Source organism: Camelus bactrianus, chromosome 27 (assembly GCF_048773025.1).
Source record: "Camelus bactrianus isolate YW-2024 breed Bactrian camel chromosome 27, ASM4877302v1, whole genome shotgun sequence".
Taxonomy (NCBI): Eukaryota; Metazoa; Chordata; class Mammalia; order Artiodactyla; family Camelidae; genus Camelus; species Camelus bactrianus.
In genome coordinates, this window is record NC_133565.1 from 16,103,969 (window position 1) to 16,122,447 (window position 18,479).

Here is an 18,479-nt window from a genome sequence, read left to right on the forward strand (position 1 = left end):
TCGCAGATGTCCTGGGTGGGATGACCGCTTGCCAAGAGCGGTTGGGTTTCTAAGGCTTCCATGAAGCGTCTGTTCAGGGGTCCCATCCTCTCAGTCCCTGGGCCATATCTGCCAGAAGAGGTGTGGTCTGTTCAGTTAGCTCATTGCAGAAAAGAAATGGAATTAAAAAAATTTTTTTAAGACTGCTTATTTTTATTTATTTATTTGTAGTTAGCCTTTTTTAAAAAAATGTAAGTATAGTCAATTTATAATGTGTTAGTTTCTGGTGTATAGCATAGTGATTCAGTTATGTGTGTATATATATATATATCCCTTTTCATATTCTTTTTCATTATAGGCTATTATAAGGTATTGAATCTAATTCCTTGTGCTGTACAGTAGGGCCTTGTTGTTTGTCTATTTTAAATACAATAGTTAGAATGCTTTTTTTTAAAACTTGAAATTATGTAATGGTAGCTTTTGAAAATATATTTCCCTCCAGTTTTTTTAATATGCCATACTTAAAAAAATAATTTTCTTTTTTAGTATGTAAAGTTTTTTTTTTTAATTCAAGTACAGTCAGTTACAATGTGATTTCTGGTGCACAGCATAACGTCCCAGTCATGTATATACATACATGTATTTGTTTTCATATTCTTTTTTCATTAAAAGTTATTGCAAGATATTGAATATAGTTCCCTGTGCTATACAGAAGTTTGTTTTGATTTATTTTCATATATAGTAGTTAATATTTGCAAATTTCAAACTCCCAAAGTTATCCTGTCCCACCCCCTTTCTCCCCAGTAACTATAAGATTGTTTACTATGTCTGTGAGTCTGTTTCTGTTTTGTAGATGAGTTCATTAGTGTCTTCTCTTTTCTTTTTTCAGATTCCATGCATGAGTGATATAATATGGCATTTTTCTTTCTTTTTCTGGCTTACTTCACTTAGAATGATGATCTCCAGGTCCATCCATGTTGCTGCAAATAGCATTGTTTTGTTATTTTTTATGGCTGATTAGTATTCCATTGTATAAATATACCACACTTTCTTTACCCAGACAGTACTACAGAGAAATGGAATATAAAACATGTAATAGGGTAGAAACTCTTCAGTTTGCTGTGAGCCTCCGTTCTCTTTTGTGTGAAGTCACTCCACTCCCTGTATTAACTCTGCAGCTCTCTGAGAGCCCCTGAGTTTGCACCTTGGCGGTGACCAGCATATCCTCCCTGGGCCATGTGCTCAGAAGAAGCCCAGTTGTCATCTCTTCCAGACCCCACTCCTTGCGAGGCGCTTTGGTGTCTGTTTTCCCATGTAATCCTCATCTCTACTCCTTTAGAATGTAAAATTCTGTGGAGAAACGGGCCCAACCTTTGCCAACACCTGGAACAGTGTCTGGTCATAGAAAGCATTTGACACATATTTGTTGAATGAATGAATGAGTGAATGACATTAAGTAACAGGATCCCTGCTGAATCAGAGGTGAGGAGCAGAGGCTTGGAAGTGTAATGCTGCTCTCTCAAGAGGCAGAGCTGGAATTCTCATCCAGGTCGGTCTGAGCGCTCTGCCTCTGGATGAGAAGGGGGATTTTGTACCATCCTCTTTGACTGTTTATACATTTTCATCAAAACTATTAGAAAATTGGAGAGTGGCTGGGACTCAGAGGTGGCGGCTGTGTGTGCAGGTGTCGGAGCAGAGTGGGATCTTGGTGATGGGGGCACTTGGGGAGAGAAGGTGCTGAATGAACAAGAGAAGCCTCAGCCATGAGAGGCATGGTGTCTGCTCTTATCCACGTGGCCCGGAAAGATGGTTTTGGAGACTAAGCTGGTGGGTGACCGTAAGCCAACGACTGCAGTTTGACAGCCCCCAAAGGTGCTCATCGAAACAGAGGGAAATGGTGGGGCTGCTCCCTTGCTTGTTCCCTCTGGAGGCTGTGGAGACACAGTGGTGATGTGAAGTGAAGACACTTATGTAAAAATCACAACCCAGTGTCACTGGTGCTGCATTTTGTAGAGTCAGGTTTGTGGAAGAGCATAAAGGTTGAAAAGAGTTCATCAAAATTATCTCCGAAAATTATCACTTAGGAAAGTCCACACCGGACACCTGACACTGTCTCTCTAGGTCTGTCACCCCAACCTTCCCACCATGGTTGGAACTGGCAGCTGTTTTGCTGAGCATCAAATAAAACATAAAATAAACAACAAGTTCTTTCTGTATAGCACAGGGAGCTCTATTCAGTATCTTGCAATAGCCTGTAATGAAAAAGAATATGAAAGCAAATATATGTGTGTGTGTGTGTGTGTGTGTGTGTGTGTGTGTGTGTGTGTGTGTATAACTGAATCACTATGCTGTACACCAGAAATTAACCGACTATTCTTTAGTTAAAAAAAAGTAAACTTCACATATCAAGACCCTACACCTTATGCCCTTGTTGCATGAAAAATGTATATTGTGAAACACCAGAATCACACTCTGTGTGATGCTGTGTTTACAGAGAGAGGCCCCCAGACCCAGAGAGGCCCCCAGTCCCAGACAGACCCCAGTTCTCTCTCTCTCCTCTCCAGGGTGTACAGTCACATGTGTGCAGGTTTGCGCGCGCACACACACACACACACACACACACACACACAAGCTCGTTGACCAGACTAGGTGATAAAATCCCCATGCTTTTTTTTTTTTTTTCTTTTTTCTCTCTTTATCTGTATCTCTCATCCCAGAAGTTGAATTTTTGTTAAATTAAAAGTTGAAAGCCTATTTGAAGTGGGTCGTGTGTGTGTGTGTACATTTCTACACACACACTTGCAATCTCAGGCAAGGCTACTTGCCTATAATCCCATCTATATAAACCCAAGGATGTGAGGGTTTTATACATTTCTGTGCTCTGGTTAGCCAAGAGGGACAATATGTATTGTAACATACTTGTTCATTCTCACCTACTATGATATTATCCATCGTAGCAAAACGCAGTTAACACCAGCACTGTATTGTTATTTACTCATTAGTGATTCAGAATTCCACGGTGTTTTAGGATTATATGTATTGTGATGGTCCTGTGTGTGGTGGAGGTGGAGACCCTCAGTCTACTCTGGTATTTGCAGTGTTGCTGAATCCCTGCAAACTGGGGGGCTCATTTTCCTGTATAAAAATAAAAACAAAAACTTCTCTGGAGTGAGAGAATATATTTTTTTAATTGAAGTATCATCAGTTACCACGTGTCAATTTCTGGTGTGCAGCTTAACGTCCCAGTCATACATATACATACATATGTTTGTTTTCATATTCTTTTTCGTTAAAGGTTATTACAGGACACTGAATATTCCCTGTGCTATACAGAAAAAATTTGGTTTTTTAATCTATTTTTATATGTAACGGTTAACATTTGCAAATCTCAATGGATTGAGAGGATATTGATGTTATGTTCCCTATAAAGGGGGTTATTGATGGTCGTGACAATGAACCCTATTGTTCAACCTGTATAAATGAGTGGAGCCTGGTGGCCTTAACCCTTATAGATAAAGTCTGAGTAGTTAAAGTTAAGGGCACAGTCTGGTTCTTGGCAAGCAAGAGGTAGTAACAGTAGAGTTTCCCTTCTAGAGGAATGCAGGCATGTTAATTATTATTATGTTAATTAACAATAACTAACACAAACCTGCCTGTCATTTCCCAGAAACTGCCATAGGCCATTCCTGTTATTACAGAGTCAGTAAACATTTAGTGAAGAGGGACGGGCAGGCAGCGTTGCCCCCAGGCCAGCCCCGACCCCCTCCACTGGAGAGCCTACCCTCATGGGAGCCGTTTCCCGGCTTTTTCATTCCACTCCAAGCATTCGTTTCACAAGTCCAGCCAAGAGTACTTTGAGGGGAGGCAGACCTCGTTCACAAGCCTGACATCAAAACACCAAAGCTTAGAGACAGACAGGCTCAGAGCCAGGTAAAGCTGAAGCTTCCAGAATGACACATGTACCAGGCCCAGAACACTTAGTATCTCCCAGGCCCTCCAGGATTTGGGGTGAAGCTAGGACAGGTTGAGCATCGCCTTTTAGAATCCCCACATGGTATGTGGTGGATTTCTCGAAGCAAATACAGAAGCAATGTGTTCTTTTACTTTAAGATAAAATCTACTCAAGGCCATTAAGTTATGATCGTGTCTGATAAATCTGAACCACATGTGACACGAGGCCATCTGTGTCCTTAATCTAAAAGTCACTTGAAGTTAAAATAACTCCGTGTGCCTAATGCTACTTGTTCGTGTTCTATATAATGTTACCGCAGACGTAAACCTAAAATAACCTGAATTTTTCCGTCAAGCAGTCCTTAATTTAAAAGTAGCCTGTACCGTAGTTTATATAGACCTCAAATGATAAGACTCTCACCCCAATGCTAGTTCATCAAACTGTAAATTTATGAGGCACTTAGCATTAGAATTTTTAAAACCAGATCAAACATGATCCATATCCTGCCATCTGGAACATTCCTTAGGGAATTTCTTCTCTGGGGGCCAAGCAGAGTGAGTCGCTAATATGACACCCTGCGGGCACACGGTGGTCACAGTCAGGGCACAGTCAGCTTTTCTGAGCACTTTTGTAAACATGGTTTTGTCTCCAGAGAGACCAGGTTCTCTGGCCAGCAGAGTCTGCCACGTGGGCCAGAGAGCCTCTCTGATTTTACAAGCAGCTTGACCACCAGAGAAAAGTTGGACGAGGTCACAGCTGAAACATTCCTCAGTACGTGGCGAGGCCGTTCTGCCAGGGCTTGGCTCTCCTCCGACTGTGGTTTTGCAAACAACAAGGAGCATCTGGTGGCTGCTCAGGACATCCCATCTCGGGACAGTGGGAGGTGGTTGCCATCGTGTTTTGACTCTCTGTGGGACTGAATATCCCAGGATTGGTGACAGCGCAGTTTGACCTGCTCCATGTGCTCTGCTAACACTTTGTCCTTAGAGCCACTTTTCTGATGAGACACTTTATTTCTACGCATAGAGCTGAGTTCCCTGAAAGCCGCCAGAATTTTCAGATTTACCTATTTGAAAACCCTGTTTTTTTGTACTAGTGCTTTTTTTTTTTATTGAAGTGTAGTCAGTTTACAATAATGTGTCAATTTCTGGTGTACAGTATCATGTTTCATTTATACACACACACGTATATATTCGTTTTCATATTCTTTTTCATTATAGTTTTATTTACATATATCAGATCAAACCCTAGATCGAATTTAAGGTGACTTTTAATATCCTTTGCTAAATGCAGTTGAAAAAACTATTCAGTTCCCATCTTTTCCAAAACAAAGAGATAGGAAAAGAGCCATAGGTACAGATACAGATACAGATATAAATAATAGGCAGGAAAAGGTAAAAGGCTGAGTAATGGATTTGAAAAACTATTCTTCTTGGTCAGATTTATCTGATAATTTCTTGGTTCTCTATTTAACCCTAATTGGATGGATGCCTGACTTTGACGCGGGAGAGCAAGAGTGAATCTCCCCATAGATGGTTTCATTGTTCTGTTGAACAAGCTGCCCCCTAGAACTAGCACCCTTATCATGCATACAGATCCTCCGATTTTGGGATGCTTTCTCCTGCATTAGATAGATAATCCATTCGGTAAACATTTACACAGTGCTTGTGCTGTGCCCGTCTCTGGTGGACAGGCTGGGATGGAAAGCTGCCCTGGGGAACCTGGTGGTTGGACAAGCCCGTGGGAAATCCTGACAGCGAGCATGTTTCAGGGGGTGGTTTGGCCAAAGATGTCTGGACCGAGGGGAAGGGGGGCCACCAACGTGTAGGCAGCGCTGCAGAAGCTTGTTTTTCCTGACAGGATGGTAGGGTAGTCGGTCGGCTGACCAATTAACCAAAAAATTGGTTCAAATAGGGAAATGTAAAAAAATTGTGCTTAGATTCTCAAACATTTTGTTTTAACTTAAGCCATGAAAACGTTCATTTTTTTTTTTTTCACCAGTTTTGTGGTTGGGGGTGGAAGCCTTTTCTCTGAAGGAGTTTGAATTCCAGCTTCTTTTTTTTTTTTTCTTTTCTTTTTTTTTTTTTTTTAGATTCAGCGGAACTTGAAAGACCCTTGTGAAGCTGTCAAAGAGGGCAGATTTTTAGGATTTTTTTCCCCTCATCTTTTACAGTTGTCTTGCCCACACCCCATTTGGCAGCAGCCTGTTTTAGCTACCAGCTAAAATTGTTGTCATGAAAACAGCTTTACTTTTGTTCTCATGTTTCATCGATTAACACAACGTGTAACCACATGTATTAATTGAAGGAACAAGTATTACTGACAGAAATAGGCTTGAGAAGAAAAACAACTGACCCTTGGGAGGGGTGCCCGCCACTGCTGGGAACGGACGCTTGTGGGCGGTGAGGGCTGGCCCCGCCCGCCAGGAGCAGCAGCCCGGGCGCCAGGCAGTGCTGTACCAGGGGCGGGGTGGCATCGGCTAATCCGACTCCACACGGGGGTCCGGAGTAGCCTGGGGGTGTGCAGGCGGGAACACAGGGGAGTTGATGAAAGATGGTCACAGACCTATGAGGGGAACTAGGGAAATGTAGCGTGTTTAGAACCTCTTTTTTTTTTTTTAGGGTTGTTTTTTTTTTTTTTTGGTGTGGGAGGGAGGTAATTAGCTTTATTCATTTGGGGACTGCACCCAGGACCTTTTGCGTGCTAAGCATGCGCTCTACCACTTTGAGTTTTACCCTCCCCCTAGAACCTCTTTCCGTAACTATCTCCATTGGTGTCCGTCTCCTCTCCCAGGCTGACCTGAGGTCAGGGATGGCCTGCTGTGTGCTGCTGTATCTTCCCTTTCCAGTCCATTACCAGCCTTTGGGAAACGTCTCGTAACAATCTTGGAACGAGTGAAAGTGTGTGTGTTTTCCACGGGGCTGTTGATGAAGAGTGGGCCACGCTGGTGCACAGAGACTCTCTCCCCTGAAGATCATGGGTTGGCAGACTGTGGGCCACCTGATCTCGTGTGTTCTGTGTCCCACCCTCCCCCCCAGTGACAGCATGTGTGGGAACTAAGGTCATCGTTCAGCTCACGTTTCATGTCAGCCGCCCACATCTAGGCCAGCATTCCAGGGTCTTTCAGATGCATCTGAGCGGGGAATGTAACAGCTCTGATCTTGGTGGACCCCGGTACTGTGATGTGAAAGCAAAGCCATGACTTATCATGAGTTTTTTCCCAAGTCAAAGCCTTGGTTGGTTCCCACTTGCCCTTCGCACAGTGACTTCTCTCCAGGCAACAGAACGCTTAGATCATTAACACTAGGATATTTTAGATAGAAAATCAAGTCTAATCATCAGAAGAACTATAATATCACAGTTAATACAATTTGTTCATTCGGTTATTATTTATTGATTTGGCGATGCCATTAGTGTCTGTTGGGTGCTTGATCGGACTCCGTTCACTGAGTAAGCAAGTCAGCACCCTCCCCCTTACTCTCTAAGCTCGTGACTGTTGGTCTGCTCTGTGAGAGTAAGCAGAGTGCCAGGTGTCATCTTGTGCCACCTTTTGTATTTAAGACTCGATCCAGGTTAGCCTCGTCTGCTAGATCCTGGACCGGGAGATAAGCCTGTAATGTGTGTCCCTCTCCGCCCTCTCCCTCGGGCAGCTTGGGGATGAACCACGACGATGACCACTCCTCCTGCGCCGGCAGGTCCCACATCATGTCGGGAGAGTGGGTGAAAGGCCGGAATCCCAGCGACCTCTCCTGGTCCTCCTGCAGTCGAGAGGACCTCGAAAACTTCCTCAAGTAAGTCCTTGAATCAGTCTGTACCATCAGTAGAAAGTTATGCATTACTTCCGAAAGACAGAGTCATTGGAGTCTTGGCCAGTATGAGCAGGAGTGAACCTCTCAGAAGTCTCAGGACCAGACCTCCTCCCAGGTGCACAGCTGGTGTGATGTTGGGTACCCAGCTTGTGACTCTAAATGCTTATCGATTGACATGTCAATGCAGTGACTGTATCTTGAAAGGATTCCATTTCATTTCTCTGCATTATTTTGATGGGGCGTGGATGCCACCTTAGCGGTAACCCTTGGCTTCTGGAGAACAGGGCACTTCCTCTGTGCTCAGTCTACTTCCCTTGATAGGAGTCCATTTGCTGGGGAAGGGGGCTTGCTTGCTCACTTCCTTCATTTGTGGGGCTCAGGTGGGTTTATCTGACTGCCACTTACTTGCCAGAATATGTTGGCATCACTCCATTCCTGGATGTCTGTGGAAGAGTTGGCCATCTGATTTCAGACCTTTGTCCAACAGAGTCTGTGGTCACATACAGTGTGGGTCCCTTAGTGTAAAGACCTCAGGGCTGGACTTACAGATTTGATAGGGTCAGACCCCCGTTGCTTCACAACTTACTGGTATCATCTGTACACCCCGTGGAGATGGAAGGGGGTCAGTGAGTCCCACATACAGATGGAGCTTTGTAGTTCAATAACACAGTAAAGGGTCGGGTGAATTCAGAAGGAGCAGCAAAGGCATCACACTGGCTTCTGTCCTCATCCTGGATCTTCTTTCATGATGTTTCCTGTGGATGGGGAAAGTAAGTGGTACACAGGGCTTAAGAACAGACTCACTAGATTTAATGTAGTCTTATTTCCTACTGAGTACTTGTTATCACCGAGTCTAATTTAAACGTTGGAAGCCACCTGACATGATTTCATTTTACCCATAAGGGTCAGTAAATCAAGGCAGGGTATTTTCATTGGCTCACGAACACAGTGCTGGACCCACTGCCTTCGTTAAAGTGGCCCGTGTGTCTGAGCCCAGGGGAGGTGAACCAGCGTCAACCTGCGTGTTCTTGCGGGCGTGCAACTCTTTTCTTCAAGAATCTTGGCAAGAGGCCAGATTTTCTTTTTACTACCCTCTGCCTTGTTTTAGGAGTGAAAAATAAAAACATTCAAGTACTTAACCTCTTCGCAGAGCCGCAGCCTCACAACCCCCAGTTCGGTTTTTTAGAGCTGTTTTCAGCATCTCTGAACATTTCCATCCTGGTTGAAATCCTGAGGTCCTTTGCAGGATGTGCTACCAGCCAGCTTTCTTGGCCGGAGGGAGGTACAGTCAGGGGGCCACCTGGACCAGCCAGCGGCCATGGCCTGACAGGCCCTCCAAGAGAATCCACAGAATTGGAAATAAGCACTTTTATTTAAAATAGGGCAAATCAACCCTAACTCCTATTTTTTTTCTTTATTCTTAGTGACTTTCGCCAAAGCCATATTCTAAGAAAATAACATAGGAATCTATTTCTTTGAAATTGAATGAAAATGCCTTTCAAGAATACTCTCAGACTCCCCGAGAAGAGTACACGAGCCACGTGGGTGTTACTCCCAGGCCCTTTCATAGCTGTCCAGCTCGCGTGGCCTTCGGAGTAAAGCTCTGTGTTCAGCTGTGTAGAAAAAGAGCAAAAAGTGCCGCCCGTGTGTCTGGTACCTAGGTCATCTCCCCGTAAATAATATGGAGCTTCCTCCTCCTGACAAAGCAGAACAAAAACCCGGGCAGTACGTTTACAGGCCAACTTGCCTCTTGGCTGTTTCAGGTCGAAAGTCAGCACCTGTTTGCTGGTCACGGACCCCCGGAGCCATCACGCGGTGCGCCTCCCGCACAAGCTGCCGGGCATGCACTACAGTGCCAACGAGCAGTGCCAGATCTTGTTCGGCACCAACGCCACCTTCTGCAGAAACATGGAGGTAAGCGGGATGGGGAGGGCCGGCTCAGGACGGAGCATCTGGCTTCTGTTTGAGGATGCATGCATGCACACACACACACACCCCTACATACACAGACGTGTGTTTGCACACACGCATGCACAGACATGGACATGCATATACACATACCTCATGGGCATCTGCATGGGGCACCCGGAGAGAGCCCCGCACACACACACACGCACGCACACCCCCATACATAGGCAGTTTTGCAGGGGGATGGGTCAGAGTTACTACTGACACCTATAGTCTAATGTTTTGTTTTGTTTTTTAATCCAAAGGTATTTCTTTCTTTCTTGGTAGCCAAATGCCTTAACCTGAAAACTTTGAGACATTAGGGGTAAGAAAATTAACCCATCCTTCGTGGAGGTGAGGTGATGTGATGTGATGTGATGTGATGTGATGTGATGGAGGTGATATCACACCTTGCACAGATGGCTAAGACAGCTTAAAGCTGCTAACATTGGAGAGTGTCATACGGAGAACTTCAAACAGATAATAAAGTGATTGTATGATAATAGTGCTAATAACGCCATTAAAATGTTACACTTTACTGAGCAGTGCCCACAGGTTGTGCCCTAAAGCTTCCAAGGTGCCTGATCTTAATTACCCGTCACCACACTGGCTAGGTTATTCTCCCCAGGGCCCAGATGACAACCCCAAACTCAGAGATTAAGGGATCATTTGAAACGGCTTGGTCAGTAGGTGTTAGAGGAAGGAGTTGACTCAAGTCTGTTCACCTCCAGAGCACACGCTTTCTCACTGTGCTGCAGACGGCTCGGCCGGCCACCTCTGTGTGTGGAGGTGCCGAAGGGACATGCTTGGACCTGGGGCAGGGCAGTCTCCTGGCTGTGGCCCCAGGGGAAGGCTGGAGCAGCCTGCAGTCTGGCAGGCTCAGAGAGCGGACCAGAGCCTCCGCCCTCATGGGGCAGGAGGACAGAAGCAGGAGAAGCAGCTGGGGATGTGTGGGACTCAGGAGCCACCCAGCAACAGCCAAGTGCTGACGCTCAGGACAGCATTGAGTCCCAGGGAGGAGCCTGGAGGGCTGGGTGGGTTCCCAGAGCAAGAACTCAGGACGGAAGCAACTCCAAGACAGGCAGGTAGACAAGGACTGCGCCTTCAGAAGGTGACCCGGGGATCCGGGCCAGCAGAACAGGTCAGCCTGGACTCTGGGGGTGGGTGCTCCCTTTTGAGTAATTCCCGGCTGTGTGTGAAGCTGGTTCAGGACATCAAGGTGGAGTCTGCAGGTGGGGCCCACCTGCCACTGGGGTGGAGAAAAGGGCGGTGCCTCACAAGCAGCCTAGCACCTCCCCTGTTTCCTCAAAGGGCATTTATCCAAAGAGCTGTCCTGAATCTTCCTCTCCCGTTCCCCTGCGGAAGTGCCAGCAAGGGCCCCTTCCGGGCCTTGGTAACAGAAGCCATCTCTCACTTCACACCCATCAGCGGCAGGGTTGAAGAATGCCTCCCTGGGTAGAGGGGATGAGCCCCAGGGTCTGATGATCCCCAGTGGTCTGCCACGATGCCCGGTGCTCCCCATCAGCCTTGACCATTAAGGCTTGACCACTGAGGCTGTCATTTCTGTACCATATGATAGCGTAGAGGCGTCCTATTTGCCTATCCCAGTCTTCAGTCCCTTAAAGTGGGTGATAGCCCAGAACTATCAGAGAGGGCAGGTTTCAGAGGGTCCTTGGATGGTGTGGTGACAGCAAGAGATCCATGTGGATGGTACCCAAGAGGAGGATGCTGAGTGTTCGGGAAGAGCAGAAGGGCCCTGGGCACCCAGGGTGGAGAAGAGGGAAGCACCTGGCTGAGTCAGTGGACACAGTGGGAGCTGGACAGAGGCTGCCTGCCCCCGGGAGCTGCAGCCATTTTGCCTTCCAGGAGCCAGGCCATTGCACACCTGAGGAGGGATGGACAGAGTGGGGATACAGGTATTGCGGGCTCCTGATCCCCCAGGCTAAACTTCCCACGGACCGTCACACAAAACCCTAACTGCAACCCTCGAGGGCAGGGGCTTTGAACCCCACTTAACAGATGAAAAAATGGAGGCTGAGAGAGGCTGGGTCATGGGCCAGTGTAGCTCAGCCAGAAAGAGAAGGGCTGGAGACCAAGTCCCGGGGTGACTGTTGATGAGGGAGGAAGGGCGGAGGAAGGGGACCTGGTATTTTATTTTCCTTCCTTAGCATCTTTTTGTTTGACGAGGACCACGAGAGAGCAGCCAGTCATGATCAGCTCAACAGTGCTGCTCCTTTCTCCCCAGAAGCTCAAAATACAAATATATAAAGTGAAATCTGTTTGTTTTGTAAATTACGGTGCAGCTGAATGTTGATTCCTCCAGCTCACCAGGAGCCACAAAATACGCTTTCCTGTTTGCCTTTTCCTTGAGAGTTCCCCCAGTACTAAAGCAGAGCTGGCATCTTCCTCCCCCAAATCCTAGCAGGAGTGACTCCTTAGGGGAGGAAGGAGCGCCCATGGTTGCTTTCTTCTCCCCTGTGACACTGACTCTCTGGTGCCGGTCTGAGCCTCCTCCCCTTCCTCCTGGTCTTCCTCCTGGTCCTCCTCCTCTTGTTCACTCCCTTTCGCCCACTCTGTTCCAGTTCTCCTTGTCTTCCTGCTCTCTCTTGGATCCACAAGGCGAGCTCCTGGCAGGGACACACTCTGCTTCCTGCTGGCTGTTTCCTTTATCTAAACACTCTTTCCTCAGTTTGTCCATGTGACTAAGTCCCTCATCTTTTTTGAGTTTTTTGGGGTTCCTTTTCTTTTTCAGATGTAACCTTCTCAAGGAAGCCTATCCTGACCACCCTATTTAAAATTTGAATCTGGTAACCCTCCCCCATCCACCCTTGAGGCACCCAGATCGCCTGATCCCCTAAGGGAAAACCCTGCTTTCATAAACTTACCATCTTTTAACATGCTCTAGAATTCACTTGTTTACATGACTGTTGCTTTGATAATCTCCCTATTCTAGGTTATAAACCCTCAAGGGCAGGAATCTTGGCTTCTGCTCACCAATGTTTTCCAGCTGCCTTGGCCAATGCCTGACACATAGTAGGTGCTCAACAAGTATGTGTTGCTCTGAGGTCCATTCATGAGCCTAAGAGCAAATTGAAGTTCTTATGTGACTTCACCCAACTGCTGATGACACTGTAGACAAGTTCACAGTCTTTGAAGAAACCCTTACAGCTCTCCGCATATCATATACTGACTCTCGAAGCCCAAGTTCATGTTTCTCCACCCAGTTCACCCACACACATGTGAGACTCTGTCAAATGTCTTGCAAGGGTTCATACAAACCTTTCCTGTGGCTTCCTCTCAGGACAGCACAATGAGTCTGGTCGTGGGGGACTGCAGGCTGCTTCCTAGTGGGGTCATCTCTCTCCCTCCATCCCTCCCTCCCTCCCTCTCTGTGCCTTAGTGCCCTCGTGGGTAAAACCTTAGACTCCTGGTGAGTTAATACACGTAAGGCGTTGAGAACTGGGTCTGTCACAAAGTAAGCACCCAGTCATTTGAGCTGATATGTGTGTTGTTATTACCTTGCTGGATAACACTGGCTCCCATTTGTGGGGCTACAGAACCAGTCTGTCTGTGTCCACTTCTAGGATCAGCAGTGTTCTATACTGAATTCCTCAGGGCCCTGAAAAATTAAGCTTTATGTAAAATACGTACCCTTCAGGTAGCCAGAGACATCTGGAACCAACCAGGAAGCTCCTGTAATCCAGTGCCAAATGGATCTTTATAACTGTTACTATTCTTTAATGCCCTCGAGGAGTGAAGTGGATGTCATGTAATGAAATGATCATGGTTCCAACATTGCCTTCAAATTTCTTATCCCAACATCTGTCTTTGGCCCAGATGGAGTAACAGGGACCGGAATACCTTCCCACCTGAAGCAACTAAGAAATAAGATGAAACATATGGCACTGATTTTAGGACAGTGACCATCAAGTCAGGAAGGACTGTGGTCCTTGGGAGATGTGAACAAATGAGGTCTCTGATTGTCCTGCCTGGGCGGACTCCAGGCTGTGACATGGGGAGTGCTGCGAAGAAGTAGCAATCTTCTGGAGTCAAAGAAACAGAGCCAGGTGTACAGGGAGGCTGAGGCAGCTGGAGTTCACTGGACAGAGTGACACAGAAGAAAGAGCTTTACAAAGGGAGAACCTCAGAAATCAGCACAGGGTCTCCATGAGTCTTCAGCTTAGTACTAAGAAATATGCATGTGTGTGAGGAAACCACCCAAGGCCAGGAAGAGAACCATGTGAAACAGTCACTGGGCTCACGTGAGCATCAGCTGGAGGACATGGAAGGGAGTGGTGTCAATCGCATGGCAAAACTAGCCCCACACTAAATGCTGATCTGGTCCCACCCAATAAAGCTGGAAAAGCAAAATCTGAAAGGATGAAACTGTTTCCAAGTTACTTAGCCACAGCTCAGAAGGAGTTACAGAAATGCAAAACCAGCCCTGAATAAAGTAACATTCACAATGTCTAGTATCAAATCAAAAATTACCAGGCCTTCAAAGGAGCAGGAAAATGCATCCGTAATGAGGAGAAAAGTCAATCAAAACTGACCTAGGAATGAGAGAGATGACAGAATTAGTGGACAGAGATGTTAAAACAGTCATTGTGACCATATTCCAGGTTCAAGAAGGTACAGAAAGACAGACGGGACATGTTAAGGAGAGACAGGAGAGATACAAAGAGAATCCTAATGGGACTTCCAGGAATGAAGACTGCAGTGTCTGAGATGAAAGATACCCTGCGTGAGGCTGCTGGCAAAGGAGAGCTTGCAGGAGGGATGATTGCTGAAGACAGGCAATGGGAACTAGGCAAAGTGAAACACAAGAAGAGACTGAAAGCAAACCGAGCTACAGGACTTCAGGTGACCTCAGATGTATGTGATTCATGCCCCAAAGGAGGTGAGAGAGGACTGAAATCATATTTGAAAAAATAATGGCTGAAAATTTTTCCAAAGTTGATGAAATCCATGAGCTCACAGATCCAAGAACTCAGTGAGCCCCGAGAAACATGAAGAAATCCAGACCAAAGCTTATCATAATCAAATTGCTTAAAAGTGGTGATGAAGAGAAAAATCTTAAAAGAGCCAGAGGAAAAACGACAAGTTATGTAGAGATAAACAAAAGTAGAAATGACAACATATTTCTCATTAGAAACAATGCAAGCAAAAAACCCCCAAAACCAAAAACCAAAACAAAAACACCATGGAAAAGCATCTTTTAAGCACAGAAAGAAAAGAAGCCTGTTACCTTAGAATTCTACAGCCAGCAAAAATCTCTTTGATTTTTGAAGGTGAAACAGAGTTTTTCTGTTATATAAAGGCTGAAAAAATTCAGCACCAGTAGACCCATGCTAAAAGACATATTAAAAGAAGTTTTTCGGGCAGAAAGAAAATGATAATACATGGAAATACAGACCTATCCAAAGGAATGAAGGGCCCTGGAAGTAGTAACTATGTGAGTAAATATACGATCTTTTGAAATATACTCAAATGTCTTTGAAAGAACATTGACCATTTAAACAACGGTTTTACCAAAAAAAGTAAGAATATAGTTGTGGTGGATGTCCAGACCCTGTGAGCTTTCCCTTCTATGGTAGAAGGTACTTTGCATGTGTAATTTTTCAGGGATCTTGAGATGGGGAGATTTCCTGGATAATCTGGGTGGGCCTGATGCAATCAAAATGATCCATACTAAGGCAAGAGGTCAGGATGGGTACAGATGTGACAATAGAAAGAAGAGGTTGGAGTGATGCTGGGAAGGGGCCGCGAACAGAGGGATGCAGGCAGTCTTGGGAAGCTGGAAAGGACAGGGAAACAGATTCTCCCCTTAGAGCCTACAGAAGGAATTGGCCCTGCTGTATCCCTGACTTAAGCCCAGAGAGACTGAGTTTGGACTTCTAACCAAGATAATAAGATAACAAGATAATAAATCTGTGTTATTTTAAGTTGCTAAAGTGCATGGCAGTTTCTTACATCAGCAAAGGGAAATTCTTGCAGATTTGCCATTGAAACTAACACAGCAGTGTGGGGTTCAGGACACATGTAAAAGTAAATGATATTCACATAAAAGCTAGAAAAGGAGAAACGGTAGTGTATGCTATCATAAGGTTTTTATACTGCATGTGAGATGGAATAATTTCATGTGAAGATGAAGTGATAGGTTCAAGATGTATAATATCAACCGTAACTCAAACCAATAAATAACACAATAGAGTTATAGCTTATAAACCAGCAAAGAAAATAAAATGTGATCATACATTGTTTAGTCTTCTGATTCCTAAGTGTTAGAAGTAGATTATGTTAGGATGGATTGGTGCTGTATATTAGTCATTCACACTCCATTCTGCTAAGATGCAACCATAAGCAAAACAAAAAGACAGCCTACGGAATGGGAGAAAATACTTGCAAATGATGCAACTGACGAAGATTTAATTTCCAGAATATATAAATAGCTCATACAACTTAATAACAAAAAAACAAAAACCCAATCCAAAAATGGGCAGAAGACCTAAACAAGCAATTCTCCAATAAAGACATATAAATGGCCAATAGGCACATGAAAAAAAAAGCTCAATATTGCTAATTATCAGAGAATTGCAAATCAAAATTACAATCAGGTATGACCTCACACCAGTCAGAATGGCCATCATTAAAAAGTCCACAAATGATAAATGCTGGAGAGACTGTGGAGAAAAGGGAATCCTCCTACACTGCTGGTGGGAATATAGTTTGGTGCAGCCATTATGGAAAACAGTATGGAGGCTCCTCAAAAAACTAAAAATGAATTTACCATATGATCCAACAATCCCACTCCTGGGCATATATGCAGAGGGAACCTTAATTCAAAAAGATACACGCACCCCAATGCTCTTGGCAGCACTATTTACAATAGCCAAGACACAGAAACAACCTAAATGTCCATGGACAGATGACTGGATAAAGAAACTGTGGTACATTTATATAATGGAATACTACTCAGCCATAAAAAAGAATAAAATAATGCATTTGCAGCAACATGGATGGACCTGGAGATAGTCATTCTAATAGTCATTCTAAATGAAGTAAGCCAGAAAGAAAAATACCATATGATATCACTCATATATGGAATCTAAGAAAAAAAAAAAGACATAAAGTTATTCACAAAACAGAAACAGACTCACAGACATAGAAAACAAACTTATGGTTACCAGAGGGGAAAGAGAGTGGGAAGGGATAAATTGGAAGTTGGAGATTAGCAGATACTAGCTACTGTATATAAAATAGATAAACAACAGCTTTATACTGTATAGCATAGAGAGCTATACTCAATATCTTGTTGTAACCTATAATGAAAAGAAATATATGTACGTATATGTATGACTAAAACATTATGCTGTACACCAGAAATTGATATAACATTATAAACTGACTCTACTATAATTTAAAAATTGTTGCAGTTTACATTTTGTTAGGGTCAGTGACATAGTCCATTTAGATGTGGGTCTCCTTGATACCCCAGTGCCCCTCCCACATCTCCAAATAGACAGCACCAGTTGTCCAATCCTTCACAAGGATAATCACACCAGTGACATCATATGACATCTCAAGGTGTCTCCAGTTATTTCAGAGGGAATCGTGGTGCTGAATTCTCAAAAAATTCCAAATCACCTTTTGTCCCCTTTAACAAGGGAAAAAATACCTACTGGATGCCCTGGAAAAGAAAGAAAACACTTGTAGCCAGGAGTTTTAAGGGAATGAATATTGTGACGGCATTGCAACTCCAAAAGTCTGGAGGAATCTCTTAAAAACCACACTCGTGCATGGATGGCAGTTGGGAACTTTGTCCACGTTCCCAAGGCTGTGTCTATGAGGAAAGCGTCCTGGGCAAGCCCCTCAGCCTGCATTCCTGTGCAGGGCCTTGTTGGGGGGAGTCATTGAGAAAAGCACTGAAACATTAATGAGGCAAGTTGGGGGGGATGTGCCAGTGCATGTGTGTGAATCTTTTGTCTTAAAAATTTCTAGAACTTTAAGCCTATTACAGAAAAAAAAATAATACTGACGTGTAACAGCTTGGACGTTGCCAAGGGAATAAAACCACGAAACACATTGGTGATGAGTTGAACAGTTTCTTGTTCTTTTTCTGGAATACAGACCATAAAAATAAGAAGAAAAGAGACTGGATAGATTATATTTTGAGAAAACTAGTAGCCACTATGACTACACAGTGGGGAGTTTTCATTTGGCTGCAGCTTCTTAGGAGGAACAAAAGCTCATCCTTGGCAGAAGGAGAGGCCAGTGTCTCAGGGGATGACGTTTCTCATAGACGCATCTTTGCTGTTGTGTAAAAGCCGGGTTTCTTAGCTAGGGTCCACAGATAGGTTTCAGAGGATTTGTGGACAGGGACAGGAAGAAGATCACATCTTTATTTTTCTCCAACCTGTAACTGAAATGAGTATTTCCTTCAATTCTGAGGGTCGGCGATAAGCCACAGCGGTCTTCACAATACCTGTGACTGTCATGTGATTAGGGTATTTTTCATACTACATGACACTTTTAGCAGCAGTTTCGAATTATCATTTACACTGACCGCTCCTTCAAAATTACAATGGTTATTAGACATAGGGCCAGATCTTCTTACATAATGTGTTGACAAGGAAACACGTGTATGACTATGTTACAGATTTGTATTTTGAATTATATTTGAATGGTTTCATTGCTAATCCTGTGTACTTTATAATTATACATTGACCGGTATTACTCTGAGAAGGAGTTCCCAGGCTCTACCAGATGCTTCAGAGCACAAGGCCAGGTGC

At 44.6% G+C, this 18,479-nt stretch overlaps 1 protein-coding gene across 4 annotated transcripts in view; it reads left to right on the forward strand.

Moving 5' to 3' along the window:
- The window catches only part of ADAMTS17 (ADAM metallopeptidase with thrombospondin type 1 motif 17), a 302,738-nt gene that overhangs the window by 160,805 nt on the left and 123,454 nt on the right, over window positions 1–18,479 (forward strand). For all 4 annotated transcript variants that reach the window (XM_074353935.1, XM_074353937.1, XM_074353936.1 and 1 more), the window contains exons 9-10: window positions 7,582–7,722; window positions 9,504–9,654. In XM_074353935.1, the coding sequence (XP_074210036.1) occupies window positions 7,582–7,722; window positions 9,504–9,654 (292 nt within the window). The remainder of the gene's footprint in view (window positions 1–7,581; window positions 7,723–9,503; window positions 9,655–18,479) is intronic.